General features: G+C 42.5%; 1 protein-coding gene and 1 long non-coding RNA gene across 5 annotated transcripts in view; both read left to right on the forward strand.

Annotated features, from left to right (window-relative positions):
* Positions 1-13,749, forward strand: part of LYST (lysosomal trafficking regulator) — a 78,397-nt gene that overhangs the window by 21,522 nt on the left and 43,126 nt on the right. For 3 of the 4 annotated variants that reach the window (XM_083433864.1, XM_083433865.1, XM_083433867.1), the window contains exons 11-19: positions 296-405; positions 3,233-3,656; positions 5,172-5,313; positions 6,840-7,013; positions 8,183-8,343; positions 9,617-9,807; positions 10,716-10,961; positions 12,511-12,684; positions 12,812-12,961. In XM_083433864.1, the coding sequence (XP_083289990.1) occupies positions 296-405; positions 3,233-3,656; positions 5,172-5,313; positions 6,840-7,013; positions 8,183-8,343; positions 9,617-9,807; positions 10,716-10,961; positions 12,511-12,684; positions 12,812-12,961 (1,772 nt within the window). The remainder of the gene's footprint in view (positions 1-295; positions 406-3,232; positions 3,657-5,171; positions 5,314-6,839; positions 7,014-8,182; positions 8,344-9,616; positions 9,808-10,715; positions 10,962-12,510; positions 12,685-12,811; positions 12,962-13,749) is intronic. The other variant, XM_083433866.1, reaches the window with a different exon arrangement.
* On the forward strand, positions 5,350-6,827 carry LOC310674596. The gene is made up of 3 exons (XR_014509671.1): positions 5,350-6,155; positions 6,209-6,474; positions 6,719-6,827. It is a non-coding gene; the product is annotated as an uncharacterized lncRNA (long non-coding RNA).

Genomic DNA, 13,749 nt, shown 5'->3' on the forward strand with positions numbered 1-13,749 from the left:
GGATAGAAATGTTAGTAGCAAAACTATTTTATGTTGTTGAAATGCTTATGTACCAGCCTGTAAGAGCTGCATATCAGGATTTTTCAGTCTTTTTCTGGTGACAATTCTGTGCAGGATCAGTGTTGCTCTTGGTGTTTTCCTGTGTTTTAGGAGAAATATTACCCATCAATGCAAGAACTGCAATCAGGATGGGGAGAGGGGTTGACCGGGTGACTTCTTGGATTCTAGCTGCTTATTTTAATAACTTTGGTAGTTTTGATAACATTTTAAAATGAATGATACTGTTGCTTTTCAGCATGTCAGCAGGTGCTGGTGGATCTGCTGGTGTCTCTGATGAGCTCAAAGACCTGTTCAGAAGAGCTGACTCTTCTTTTAAGAATCTTTTTGGAAAAAACGCCATCTACGGTAAATTTTTTAGAATGAAATGAAGTACTTTGAAGTGCACTGCCAATGTTGATGTTGTAGCTATTTTGTTTTTATTTAGCATTTTCAGAGTGAAGTGTTTTGTCAGCCCCCTAATCAGATAGTGTGGGTGAAGCAGGTGCCAGCTACACATGGCTGGCAGGCAGCAAGCGAGCAAACAAGCAGGATAGGTCAATAGCCGAGAGGGGAAGCTGTTCCTGCTACATCTCTCCTTCTCTCCAACAGAATGCTATGGGATGGGCCTTTCCGGGTCCAGCAACCCTCTGCCATGCTCTTAGATCCCTCCCCCTCAATTCCAAAAAATTATTAAGAGCCACAATTGAAGGCCCTGCCCCCTATGGGCAGCGGGTTGGCAATCCTTGCTGCAACTAGACACATTGTCATTACAGGTAACTAGTGTCTTGTACAGGGTTGCCTTCTGGGGGTGGCACATATACACAAAAACACATATACTCAAACCAATTCCTTGTAGCTGCCGCCACACAAACAATCTTACCTTCTGGAGCCGGCATGCTAAACGGGTCTTACCATCCCCACCCACAAGCAAGTCAGAGCTTAAAAGTTATTTCTGCACTGGGAAAAACCTGGGCAAAAATAGTTTTTAAGCTCTCTGCCTTCCATGGATTTAATTTGTGTAATTTCAGCTGTGTAAAGTTGAAGCAGCACATGTTCAAGGTGCATCAGTTACAAGTTACTTGTACTGAATTATTCTGAAGTGTATACGGTGGTACCTCCGGTTGCGGATGGATCCGTTCCGGAGGTCCGGTCGGATCCCGAGGTTTCCACAACCTGAGGACTGCTTCTGCGCATGTGGCGAAACCCAGTCAAATGCTTCTGTGTTTGTTGCTTTTGCATCCTGAAGTTTACATAGTCAGAGGGTTACGTAACCCGGAGGTACTACTGTGCTTCGTTTGTATCCCTGTATGTTGCTTTCAACAAGATCCAGTGTTGTGCCAGTGGACATGATGGAATTTCCCTTTCTCCAATTCCCTTACAGCCCCCCATGTTCCCCCAATATGCTCCAGAGGGTACCCTAAGGGGTGGGAGGGACTAAGGGGAGAATGGTAAGGCCTGTTTGCTCAGCTGGATGTCTCTTGGGCCAGCGGGACATCATAATTGGGTGTCACTATTTGGCTCTTAATGTGTTTACTGAGAACTTGACTAATTTTAAAAATGAATGTATGCATATGCAGAGTGGCTAGGGCAGTCTAGCCAGATGGGCAGATAATAATAATAATAATAATAGGAGAAAATGACCTCTTTCTCCAGTGCTTCTTGTTTCATTTGTAATGATGAATGGGAGAACTTTGAGGAAAGCTGCTAATAAAGTTTAGAAGGCAAATCCTCTGAAGTATGGCTGAAGGAATTGGATGTCTTAAGTTACAGAATATACTGAGAGTTTTCAAAAATATGGATGGAATAAGGAAAAGGTGGAATTTATTAAATAAAGGAAGGTAAACCTAATAATTGGGGATATCTTAAAAGCACCTCAGCAAAGGAATAAGCAGTATGCGCAGGGTATTGGTGTTTAGATATTTTCAAGAAGCAATTATATTCTCATCTGTTCAGAATGCTTTTGATACTGGATAATCCCGACTGTGAGGAGTAGGTTGGGTTCATTTGAATTTCTTCTAGCACTAATCTCCATTCAGTAAGAAAGTTTTCATACTATTATGACAGGTACCTCACCAAAGACTTAGGCTTAGCAGTCATGGGATAAGAGAAGAGGTCTTCTTGTGGATCAGGAATTGCTTAAGTAGTAGGAAGTACCGTATTTTTCGCTCCATAAAGTGCACCTGACCATAAGGCGCACCTACTTTTTTTTGCGGGGGGGGGGGGTTCAAGAAAAAAAATATGCGGCTTTTGGGGGAGGTGGGGAAAGTGAGAGAGCCTCGCTCTGTCCCTTCCCCCACCTCCCGCAAAAGCCATGTATAGCTGCGCGAAGCCTCCCCAGGGCAGCAGGATGAAGGCTCCCCGCTGCCCTGTGGAGGCTTCGTGGGCTACCCCAGAGCTGCTCGACCCAAAGAGCAGGTCACGCTTGTGGGGCTGGCGGTGGGGAAAGGCGCAGCCTTCCAGCTGCTCCCAGAGCTTGTTGGGGCTGGCGAGGGAAGCCCGGGTTCCCCACACCCCAGCCCCAGGGACCACACATTCCCTCCATAAGACGCACAGACATTTACCCTTAGATTTTAAGAGGAAAAAAGTGTGTCTTATGGAGTGAAAAATACGGTAGTTCTCCGAATAGAGGGATGTAGAAAATGGAGTCTCCCAAGGATTGATATGGGGTGCACTGTGCTTTTTAACTTGCTCTTAAACAGCCTAGAGTTGAGGGTAAGCAGTGAGGTGTCCAAGTTTGCTGATGACACTATATTGTTCAGGGCTGTTAAAATAAAGAGATTGCAGAGAGCTCCAAAATAACTTCTCCAGACTGAGTGAATGGGTGGTAAAAAGGCAATTTTCATGCTAGGGAACAGTAGGAAAGCAGTTAAAAATAAAATTGCTGATATCATAATAAAGTTATACAAATATAGGATGCAACCACATTTTTAATACTCTGTACAGTTCTGATCACCTGACTACAAAAAGGATATTGTAGAGTTAGAAAAGGTCAGAAAAGGGGCAACCAAAATGATCAACGGGATGGAGCAATTCACCTTTGAGGAAACTGAATTTTCGTTGTCTCAAAACAACTTTTTGAGCTGCATCACTTTCTTTAAAGTGAGCTAGTTGAAACAATCTGTTAATTCTTGCAGTTTAGCATATATAGCAATGAACAGTTACGTAGTTCCTGTCTTATTTTCGTTTCTTTTAGAGCACGTTGCTCAAAGGAATTCTGAAGATTTTGGAGACAAATACTGAGATGAGGCCCTTACATCATATCTCATTTCCTTTGCATCAAATACCAAATTCAGGAAGTAGCCCTTCGCAAAAACCAACTCTCAGTTTTGGCAGTAAAACCATAGGACTACTAAGACGAGCAAAGTTTGCACAGACCAAGAAGGAAGCAGAGGGGGAGAGCTTGCCTCACCATCTACTTTCTTCTTGGCATATTGCTCCAATCCATTTGCCTCTGGTTGGGCAAAACTGTTGGCCGCATATGTCTGAAGGTTTCAGCATCTCGTTGTGGTTTTGTACGGAACGCATTCATGAAGTAGACATTTCCTTAGAGAAAGCAAAAAGAATGAAAAGGAGGAGCAAATCACTGATTTCACACGACAGCAGTTTTGATGATATGGGTAAGTCATAGTCTGTAATACAATGAAACTGAATCTGTAAAGACTTTTGAATATATATATATATATATTTATTTATTTATTTTATATATATATATATATATATATATATATATATATATATATATAATAAAAATCAGGTCATTCTTCTAGCTGCATATAGTGCCACACATTCAGATGAAAGAACACTGATTCCAAAAAGAGCTTTTTTGAGTTGAAAGATTCCAGCTATAGATAAACATTACACATTGCGCTTCTGCAAGGAGCTCCAAATCACAGTATTGTGTATTTTAAAAAATACTTTTATTTATTTATTTTTAAATATAACAAGATAAAAAAACCCACTTTTCAACAAAGCAAGAATCAATGGAGTACAAGAATATGACAATTCCAGTAAAGAGAATTATTGCAAAAGCCAACATACCATGCATATTTTTATTCCACTGAAACATAAGGTAAAGGTACCCCTGCCCGTACGGGCCAGTCTTGCCAGACTCTAGGGTTGTGCGCTCATCTCACTCTAGAGGCCAGGAGCCAGCGCTGTCCGCAGACACTTCCGGGTCACATGGCCAGCGTGACAAGCTGCATCTGGCGAGCCAGCGCAGCACACAGAACGCCATTTACCTTCCCGCTGGTAAGCGGTCCCTATTTATCTACTTGCACCCGGGGGTGCTTTCGAACTGCTAGGTTGGCAGGCGCTGGGACCGAACGACGGGAGCGCACCCCGCCGTGGGGATTCGAACCGCCGACCATGCGATCGGCAAGTCCTAGGCGCTGAGGTTTTACCCACAGCGCCACCCGCGTCCCGGGTCCACTGAAGCATAGGAGTTTGAAATTTCATGGAATCGTAGAACTGTAGAGTTGGAAGGGATCCTGAGGGTTTGCTTACCCCTGCTATAAATAGTTGGCTATTGAAGTTTTCTTAGCATGCGTGAATCATAAGTCACACAATAAGCCATTTGCTTACAACTGTATTATTTGCTTGATACTTTCCAGATCCTAGTTTAAGTTGAAGGTTTTAACATATTTCCATGTCTTAGTACCACAGATCAGCAGGCTCTTTAGTCATTTTCACCAGAGGCTTGAGGCTTAAATCTGCTTCCCTCTCCCCGCTTTCTAAATGGGTTTCTAATATGCATGCAAATCTACCTTGGCTGGGATCCATGCTTCTGTTTTTCCATTCTCAATTGTCTCCTGCATTAATAGTGTTAATGACATACAATTTGCGAGAAAAGCTCAAGGGTGTTTTGCATATGAAAAACTGCAGGCAATTCACCATTCTTAGCTAGCTAAAAAATTATCAGTGGTTTTCCCTCACTCTAAGAAATGCAAATGGGAAACAAAAGGGACAGGAAATTTGGGCATGCCTGCAGTTTATATTTCAAATCCAGCTAGGACTCTAGTTTCAACCATCTTATGGAATGCTAGCTACATTTTTATACTTTATAGAATGCAAAGCAGTTGCGCTTGTCAGCATCCATTGTTTTAACTATGTACCTGATTTAACCGTTTTTCTAGAAGAAAGCAAAGCTGGAATTGATCACCTCAATTTAGGAGACAAACTTCTTGAAGATGGTTGCCTTCATATATTTTCACTGGGGTCCAAAGCATTGATGATCCAAGTGTGGGCGAATGTGAACACTGGAAGTTTCACATTTCGGTACTGTAAACTTGTTTGTACACACTTACAAATGCATTATTTCTTCTTCTGTTCTAGTAGGTTTAATGTAGGGTCCCGTTCAGGGAATTTTAAGCATAATACAGGCAACCACCCATTTTCACGGGGGTTATGTTCTGAGTTACCACACCCGTCAATTAAATAATGTATATTTGAATCCCCATTGAAGAAGCCTGCAAACACCCCATTCCACCCCTTTTTGTGATGTTTTGGGGTTCAGTGTGATTCATGTGTGCACAGTCATGTACATATTGAACTGCATAAATGGTGGGTTGCCTGTGCTACATTATCAGGAGATCATAGAATTCTTAGCAGTGATTCTTATTTATTTGTAACTAACTGCAGTCAGTCTTGTTGCTGCTTGGAGCTCAGGGAATGAGATGCATAAAATGGGTCAGATGATTTTTATCCATCTTCTGTTTTAGATCAGTTTTAATTGGTAATACCATGCTGGCAATTGTATTTCCCGGAGCCCAGTTGGAGAAGAAATCTGTACAGTGTGATAAATAAGATTTTCAGGACTTACAAAAGTGAACATTAGAAAAAAAGGATTAATTTACCTTATTACTGAAGGCACAGTTGGGCCATGTAGTATCCTGATAAAGAGGAATGAAACAGAAAAAAGCGCTCTGAGTTGCTTTGAATATTTTCTTGTGTTTATAAAAAAAGCAGGATAAACAAGAAACTGACTGAAAAATTATGCTGCAGCAGAGGGATAAAACAATAGCTGCAAACAGTTTCAAGCATCCATAATAATGCAGGTGGGGAGGTTGTGCCTACAATTCTTGTTCTTGAAGTGAAAAGCAAACCAGGAGAACATTTAGGTCATCTCTGAGCATCCTGTCACCAGGATCCTGCAAACCAGGAGAACATTTAGGTCATCTCTGAGCATCCTGTCACAGTGTAATGATGAGGAGATGGCCATGAACTGGAGCTCTGTTGTTTAAACAGTAACAACTAAGGGGGAGGTATAGTGGAGAAGGGGAGGATCCAGGCATCAAAGAAGTATTACAGAAAAAGGGGAAAAAATCCCCAATTAGTTGTAGGCAGAAACCTAGAAAATGAGCGGCAGATAGTATTTTTGTCACTAACAAACTGACATCTCTTGGTTCAGTCTATACAAGCAATGAAAAGCATGGCAAAGTCTGTGTGTACAGTGGTACCTCGGGTTACATATGCTTCGGGTTACATACGCTTCAGGTTACACACTCCGCTAACCCAGAAATAGTGCTTCAGGTTAAGAACTTTGCTTCAGGATAAGAACAGAAATCGGGCTCCGGCGGCGCGGCGGCAGCAGGAAGCCCCATTAGCTAAAGTGGTGCTTCAGGTTAAGAACAGTTTCAGGTTAAGAACGGACCTCCAGAACGAATTAAGTACTTAACCCGAGGTACCACTGTATTGGAAACCCAACAGACATAGTGTTCCAGAGTAGTATTTTACGCATAAATTTAAAAAACATACCGCAATTTAAAAGGATGACAGACTGGCATATTCTCATATTTTCATAGTATGTGTATGGACCCAAACGATGAAATGAAAGCTGGGCTATTAGCACAAGCAGAAACACCTGAGAACACATTCCTTGTAGGCACGTGGCAGCATATGGCACTGACATACCTGCAACAGCCAGAAAGCAAGAAAAACATCCATGGAACACTGTCCTTATGGATTTCTGGTCAGAGGTAATTCCCCAATGTGGTAAATGATAGAACTATTATCATTAAAGAAGCTCCAGAGGCATTTGCCTTCTCTCTAAATTGGAACGTGATGAAATATGGAGGAGGACAAAGAAATGCTCACAGCTGAAATAATGGAGTGGTTGCTTACCCATCTGTTTCTGTTAAACTGTTGCTGCTGGAATCCTTCAGTATCCTTAAATGAGCTCTTTGTACGACTTGCCATCCTAATTAAAGCTCCACTTGTAATCATAAATGCCAATGAAATTCTTGTGATTGTTTTTATTAATTTTATTAAATATTTATAAGCGGCACTTTCATATAAACAAGGAGGTGTTAAAATGCGCCAAGATTCGTACTCTGCTAATACTGTATGAAAGAGCTAATGGCAGGCAGACCTGGAAGGTGGAGGTGGCAGTGTAGAACTGGCAGTGAGAATCTGTTCTAGGGCAAGTGGGAAGTAAGTGGTGAAGTCAGAATACAAGTTCCCTTCTTGCTTGCTTGCAGCTGCAGCAGCAGAGAGCAGGCTTGACTGTTGACATGGCTTTGGCAGTAAAGTTGCATGGGGAAGAAGAGGATGTTAAATAACCTTCTTCAAGCACCTGCCCTAAAGATCTTGCATCTCTCTAGTCTCACTGTTAAGCGGATTTATATATTATTGTTTCCCCCTTGAAGTATGCATTATAGTCTTTATTCTTAATATATCAGACACATGACGGATACATTTATGCCCATTTGCTTTTGTGTGGTTCTTCGGTCTGCTTCAGTGGGAGATGCTCCTGTTGGTCTACCAAAGAACATCCTCAGTATTTGCTGGGCCTGGTGTGAGGAAGCTCTATATTAATTGGTTGCTTGAACCAGGGTAGGGTAGCAGCAGGAATGGTTACTGCAGAGACTGAGGCTGTGGGCCCAGATGAGTGCCCTTTGTGCTATCAGCCATCTGGTGATCTAGGAATGATAGGTGCAGCAGGTATATTTGAAGCACTTTCAGGGTATCTGAAGCACCCTGTAGGGGTGTGGAGCCAATTGTAGGCGATGGCTTCAATTTTATTTTACACAGCTTTCAATTTCATTATCACAGAAGAAGTGAAATTACCTATTATAAGCCCTTTAATCACTCTCGCTATTCAATTGAAATTGTTCAGGATATACTAAAGCTTTCTTCTTTTTCTTAGAAAACCTGAAATTAGTTTAGATTATACCCTCCCGAGGAAAACAAGCTTATCTTCTGACAGCAACAAGACCTTCTGTATGACTGGCCATTATACATCATCCCAAGATGAGTATTTGCAGTTGGCTGGAAGATGGGACCTGGGAAATCTGCTGCTCTTCAATGGTAAGTTGGTTTGTTTTTGCCCTTATGTGTCGCTGGTTATCTTGTACTAAACTGGTACCAGATATGAAAGAGGTTTTTAAAACTTTATTAGTGCCGTGCCATAGTTCTTATACCTAAAAAAAAGACAATTAAAACAAAAGAAGAGCCTGCTAGATCAATGGCCCATCTAATCCAGCATCCTGGTCTCATAGTTGCCAGCCTGAGGCCTGTAGGAAACCTGCAAGCACAACAAATACTCGAGAGCCAGTGTGGTGTAGTGGTTAAGAGCGGTAGTCTCCTAAGTCTGGATAACCGGGTTCGCGTCTCCGCTCCTCCACATGCAGCTGCTGGGTGACCTTGGGCCAGTCATACTTCCTTGAAGTCTCTCAGCCCCACTCACCTCACAGAGTGTTTGTTGTGGGGGAGGAAGGGAAAGGAGAATGTTAGCCGCTTTGAGACTCCTTAAAGGGAGTGAAAGGCGGGATATCAAATCCAAACTCTTCTTCTTCTACTCTCCTTCCTGTAGTTTCCAGCGACTAGAATTCTGTATTTCTGTGACACTTTAGCTGCAATCCTGGTCTCCTTTTGTTTCCTTTTTTCATATGTTTTGCTCCTCTAAACATTGTTTTTTTTTTTAATAAGAGCTGCCTTGAAGGCAGGATACAAGTCTTCCTACTAAAATAAATAACACTGCTGCTTTCTGGAAGGTGGCTGCCAGAAGGTGACTCAAAGAACGTTGCTGGGGGAAGATCGCGTGTGAGGGCATGAGCACTGTCTGAGTCATTGTGGCGCCACATGGAAACCACATTGTTTCAGTTCCTGATATTATGGAAGACTTTTTATTAAGCCACTTTGAAAAATTATTGGGGCTATAAACTAGGATATATCTGTTTTTAACTTTAGCACCATCGTTGAAGTAGTGTGCAACTTAGACTGTGTTGTTCGGCTTGTTCTTGCCTTGTGACAGATACCACACATTCAGGTCTTGTTCCATAGAAGTAATAAAGGATATTAGCCGGTGGCTCATGAATTTTGGCCACTGCAAATCCAGTGATCCGTGAAGATACATATTTGCACATTGCATGCCATGGGATTTCCTGTGGCTTCACATCTTGCGTTGCTTCTTTGAATGCAGATGCAGGCATGTCATCCACATGTGCAGTGTAATATGAGAACCAAACCTATGGGGACCTGTCTATCACTTGTGAACTAAGATATTGGTGAGCTACAGTAGAAGTATTATTTATTGTACATGAGGCAGCATATATTGAAACACATGTTTTTGTTTTTGTAGGTGCAAAAATTGGGCCAGAAGAAGCATTTTATCTTTATTCTTGTGGACCAGACTTTACCTCTGTAATGCCTTGCAAATATGGCAAAACAATAAGTGATTATACCAAATACATAGATAAAGAAATTCTGCAATGTGAACAAATCAAAGAACTCCTAATGACAAAGAGAGAAGTGGACACTGGACCTTTAACGGTAAGTTTGTAATCCTAGTACAGTACTAAATCTCTCTCTCTCTTTTCCCCATTACAGCATGAAAAATGAATGAGAAATTGTAAGCCACAATGCTCAGCGGTGACATTTATTTTAGAAGCATAGCCTAATTTGTCTCAAGTATTCAGGGCAGGTAACAAATACCAAGAGTGTTTCTCTCCTACCCAAAGTCTTATTGTCTCAGGCCTGTGTGGGGAACTAGAGACCCCTCCAGATGTTGCTGAACCACAATTCCAATAATCCATGACCATTCTTGCTTGGGCAGACGGGAGTTATCGTTCAGCTGCATTTGGCTACCAGAGGCTCCCAAGCCCTGGTGTGTCTGTGATGTGCCCTGGGCCACTTGACTTGCATTTGGTTTTAACCACACTTTCTGTGACCACATTTTATTGGGAATAGCATTTGTGCCCAGGCCATCTCAGGCCACATCCTGATCTAAAATTCAACGTGTATGGCAGTCTTTGCTGCCACATTAGTTCTGTTAATGCTGCTATTGCAAAAAAAAAACCCCAAAAACAAATTCCAAAGACCACAAATGGAATAGGCGGAGAAGAGGGGGTATGACAAAATGAAATGCAGCGAGATGTTAATCTAACTTATGGTACAAATATCTCAAACACACTCCTCAACTTATTCAGATTCATTTTGTCTCCCTGAGAAAATTTTATTTATTCCTAACTTATCTCCTGTAGGTTGTCTCCTTTCTACCCTATAACTTAACTTTGTTTTCCATGTATCCCAACTCATCGTTACATTTCTGAAAGGCTAGTATCATTTCGTTAAATGCGTAGGGATGAACTGCTGTGCCGACCATGACAGTGGAAGCTCAAAAGAAAAGTGGTGATTTGGGTAAAAGCTGCAAGCTCCTTTAATTTTGTCTTGTATTTCAGGAAAGCCTTGCTACTGTTTACACCACTTGCTGCCCTGGCCACTATACAATCTATGAGCCTGTAATCAGGCTTAAAGGTCAAGCGAAAACCATTCCTTCCCAACGACCTTTCAGCTCAAAAGAAGTACAAAGCAATTTGCCAGATCCTTATTACCTGAAAATGCTACATCCGGCAGAATACAAAGGTCTTCAGGGCATACTGCACGAGATTGGTGGAACTGGGTCCTTTGTCTTCCTTTTTGCCAGGGTAAGATGCTGAAAAATTGCTTTCCCTCTTAGTGCATTTGTCATGGCAGACTTTCAGGTCTTTTGATTGCTAGTATGTGGGGAAGCAAATAAAGTGAGCGGATGCATGAAACCTAGGCTGCTCCCAGACAGGCACCTCATAGGGCTACTAATAAGGAGCATTGTTGTTAATGGAGGTATAAGGAAAATGCTGTCAGTAAATAACTGTTATTTTTCTGCTGTAAGCTATAAGCAGAACTACAATCAGGGATATTGCACCTTTTTTGTGTGTATACCCTGCTACGTTTCATCTACAGCAGCGTATGTGACACATCAGGTATGGGCGGGGAAGCTGCAGTTTACGTGCAGTGATTGCCCCCCCCCCAGGCCCAGCAACTCTTTCAGCATTAATTAAATAATTAAAACCTAAGTTCTAACTCATTTGCTGATTGCCCAATACTGCCCATAATGAAACCCTAACCTACCACTTCTTGCAAAGTGTTTCAAAATTTGTTTTGGTTTGGATGTGTAGGTTGGAAATCTTTTAATTAGGAAGAAAAGCAAAATGATACTAAAATGGAATTGACTGGGAAAATAGCAGGGTTCCCCCCCATCCCCCACCCTTTTGCCATGCCAACTCCAGGATGGTGAAGCAATTTGCCTGTATGCATGGCAAGGCTGTGGGTGTGGCAGAGGCCCCACCCTTACATTCCTCCCCCCCCCCCCCGGGTTTGGATTTTGCCCTTCAGAGACTATGCTATTCACAGATTCAGGAGTACTGGATTAAAATCACTTTAATTAATAATGGGTGACATCCAGTGGACCACTGTGAAGTCCAGGGGACTGCATGGGTGAGGAAGGGTAGTTCCAACATGGCCATTTCCCAATTTGCTTGAGGCATTCTTGAAGCACTTGAAATAAACTACAAGGGTGGCCTAAATAGGCATTAAAGATAAAGGTAAAGGGACCCCTGACCGTTAGGTCCAGTCGCGGATGCCTTTGGAGTTGTGGTGCTCATCTCGCTTTATTAGCCATGGGAGCCGGTGTACAGTTTCCGGGTCATGTGGCCAGCATGACTAAACCACTTCTGGCGAACCAGAGCAGCGCACGGAAACGCCGTTTACCTTCCCGCCGGAGTGGTACCTATTTATCTATTTGCACTTTGACGTGCTTTCAAACTGCTAGGTTGGCAGGAGCAGGGACCGAGCAACGGGCGCTCACCCTGTCGCGGGGATTCGAACCGTCGACCTTCTGATCGGCAAGCCCTAGCTCTGCGGTTTAGACCACCGCGCCACCCGCGTCCCTTAAGTAATAGGCATTACTTAGTTGTTATTCTGTCCAGTACCTTGTTTGGTGATAGGATTGCACATGGTCTGGTCTCCCTTTACAAATCAACCCCTGCAATAGAGGCCTAAAATGTGCCACCAGTAGAGACCAAGAGCTTGCAGATGAAATAGATCCTCCATGATACCTGTAACAAGATAATCCATGTGGGGCAGGACAAGTAACACTGAAGTAACACTCTGTCAGACATGCTTTATTACATAAGCGGCATATTGGCTTATTTTTAGGTTGTGGAAATCAGCGACTGTGAAGAAACCCAAGCTTTAGCTCTGAAAGTTATCCTTGCCTTAACCAAACACAATCAGCAGAGAATACATGAGTTAGAAAACTGCAATGGTTATTCCATGATTCATCAGGTGTTGATAAAGCCCAAATGTATTGTTGGATTTCATATTTTGCAGGTAAGGTGCTCTGCTGAAACCTTCTCTTTGCATTGACTGATCTTGGCAAAATCGTTAGTCTACTTTTCACATTCACTTCTGGTTCATAACTTCACAAAACTGAATCTTTTTGCTATCCCTCTGCAAGACTCTCCTTGCAGGATGCTGCAGTGAGAAGATGATTCATCTGAATGAAAACGGGCAGTTCATACTAGATGTGGAGTCTAGAGCGGTGATTCAAGATGTCAAGCTGTTGGAAGAGCTGCTACTTGATTGGAAGATATGGTCTAAAGCCCAGGTGATTTGCACAGATCAGAACATGACTGCTCCACAACAAAATCAAAGTTAAAATATGGTTGTTACCAGAATTTGATATCTCTTTATTCCCCCTAGAAAATGTGACGTGGTTTCCAAGGTCCCTTGGACCCCTAATGACCTAGATATATCCAAGAATACCCCCTAGCTATGCCTTTTCTCCTTTAGAGGGTGTGCAGCCCTGTCCAGAACAAGCAGCTGGCCTGTCTTCTGAATGTGCACTTATATAGAAAGGATTTGCTTTTTAATTCACGGAGGGGATCTCAACCTTTTAGGGACCCAAGGGTACATTTGAATTGAAACTCAGGAGCACCACAAAATACCCATTTTGCAGTAGAAAAAAATGGCAGTGCTCAGAGCCCTCCTGCAAAGTGGGCACCTCCAAACACCCCAAAATACTGTTCCAGCTAAACTTCAGGGTCCTCTCAATTTTAAGAAAAAAATGTAGAGGGGTTGTGGGGCTTGGGAGGTGCCATAGTCCTCAAAGGTGCCCTGCTGGGAATGGATGCCTGTATAGGCAGGTCAGTTACCTGTTGTCTTCATGGTTCCCCTGGCAAACTTTTTCCTTGGTGAAATTTCTCCAGTGGTCTTAAAACAAATCTGTGTTCGTTGTGTAAATGCTTTCATTGGTATACCAGTATCAATATATCTATAACCAAGGATTTTAAGAGCACGTTGGAGAAGTTAAACGTTCTGCAGTATATGCTCCCTGCTTTGTGAAGAGAACTGGGGCAAGAGGCAGAAGATGCAGTTGTCACCTGTACCTGTGTT

The sequence above is a fragment of the Podarcis tiliguerta genome (genome assembly GCF_965153285.1).
Source record: "Podarcis tiliguerta genome assembly, chromosome: 3".
Lineage (NCBI taxonomy): Eukaryota > Metazoa > Chordata > Lepidosauria > Squamata > Lacertidae > Podarcis > Podarcis tiliguerta.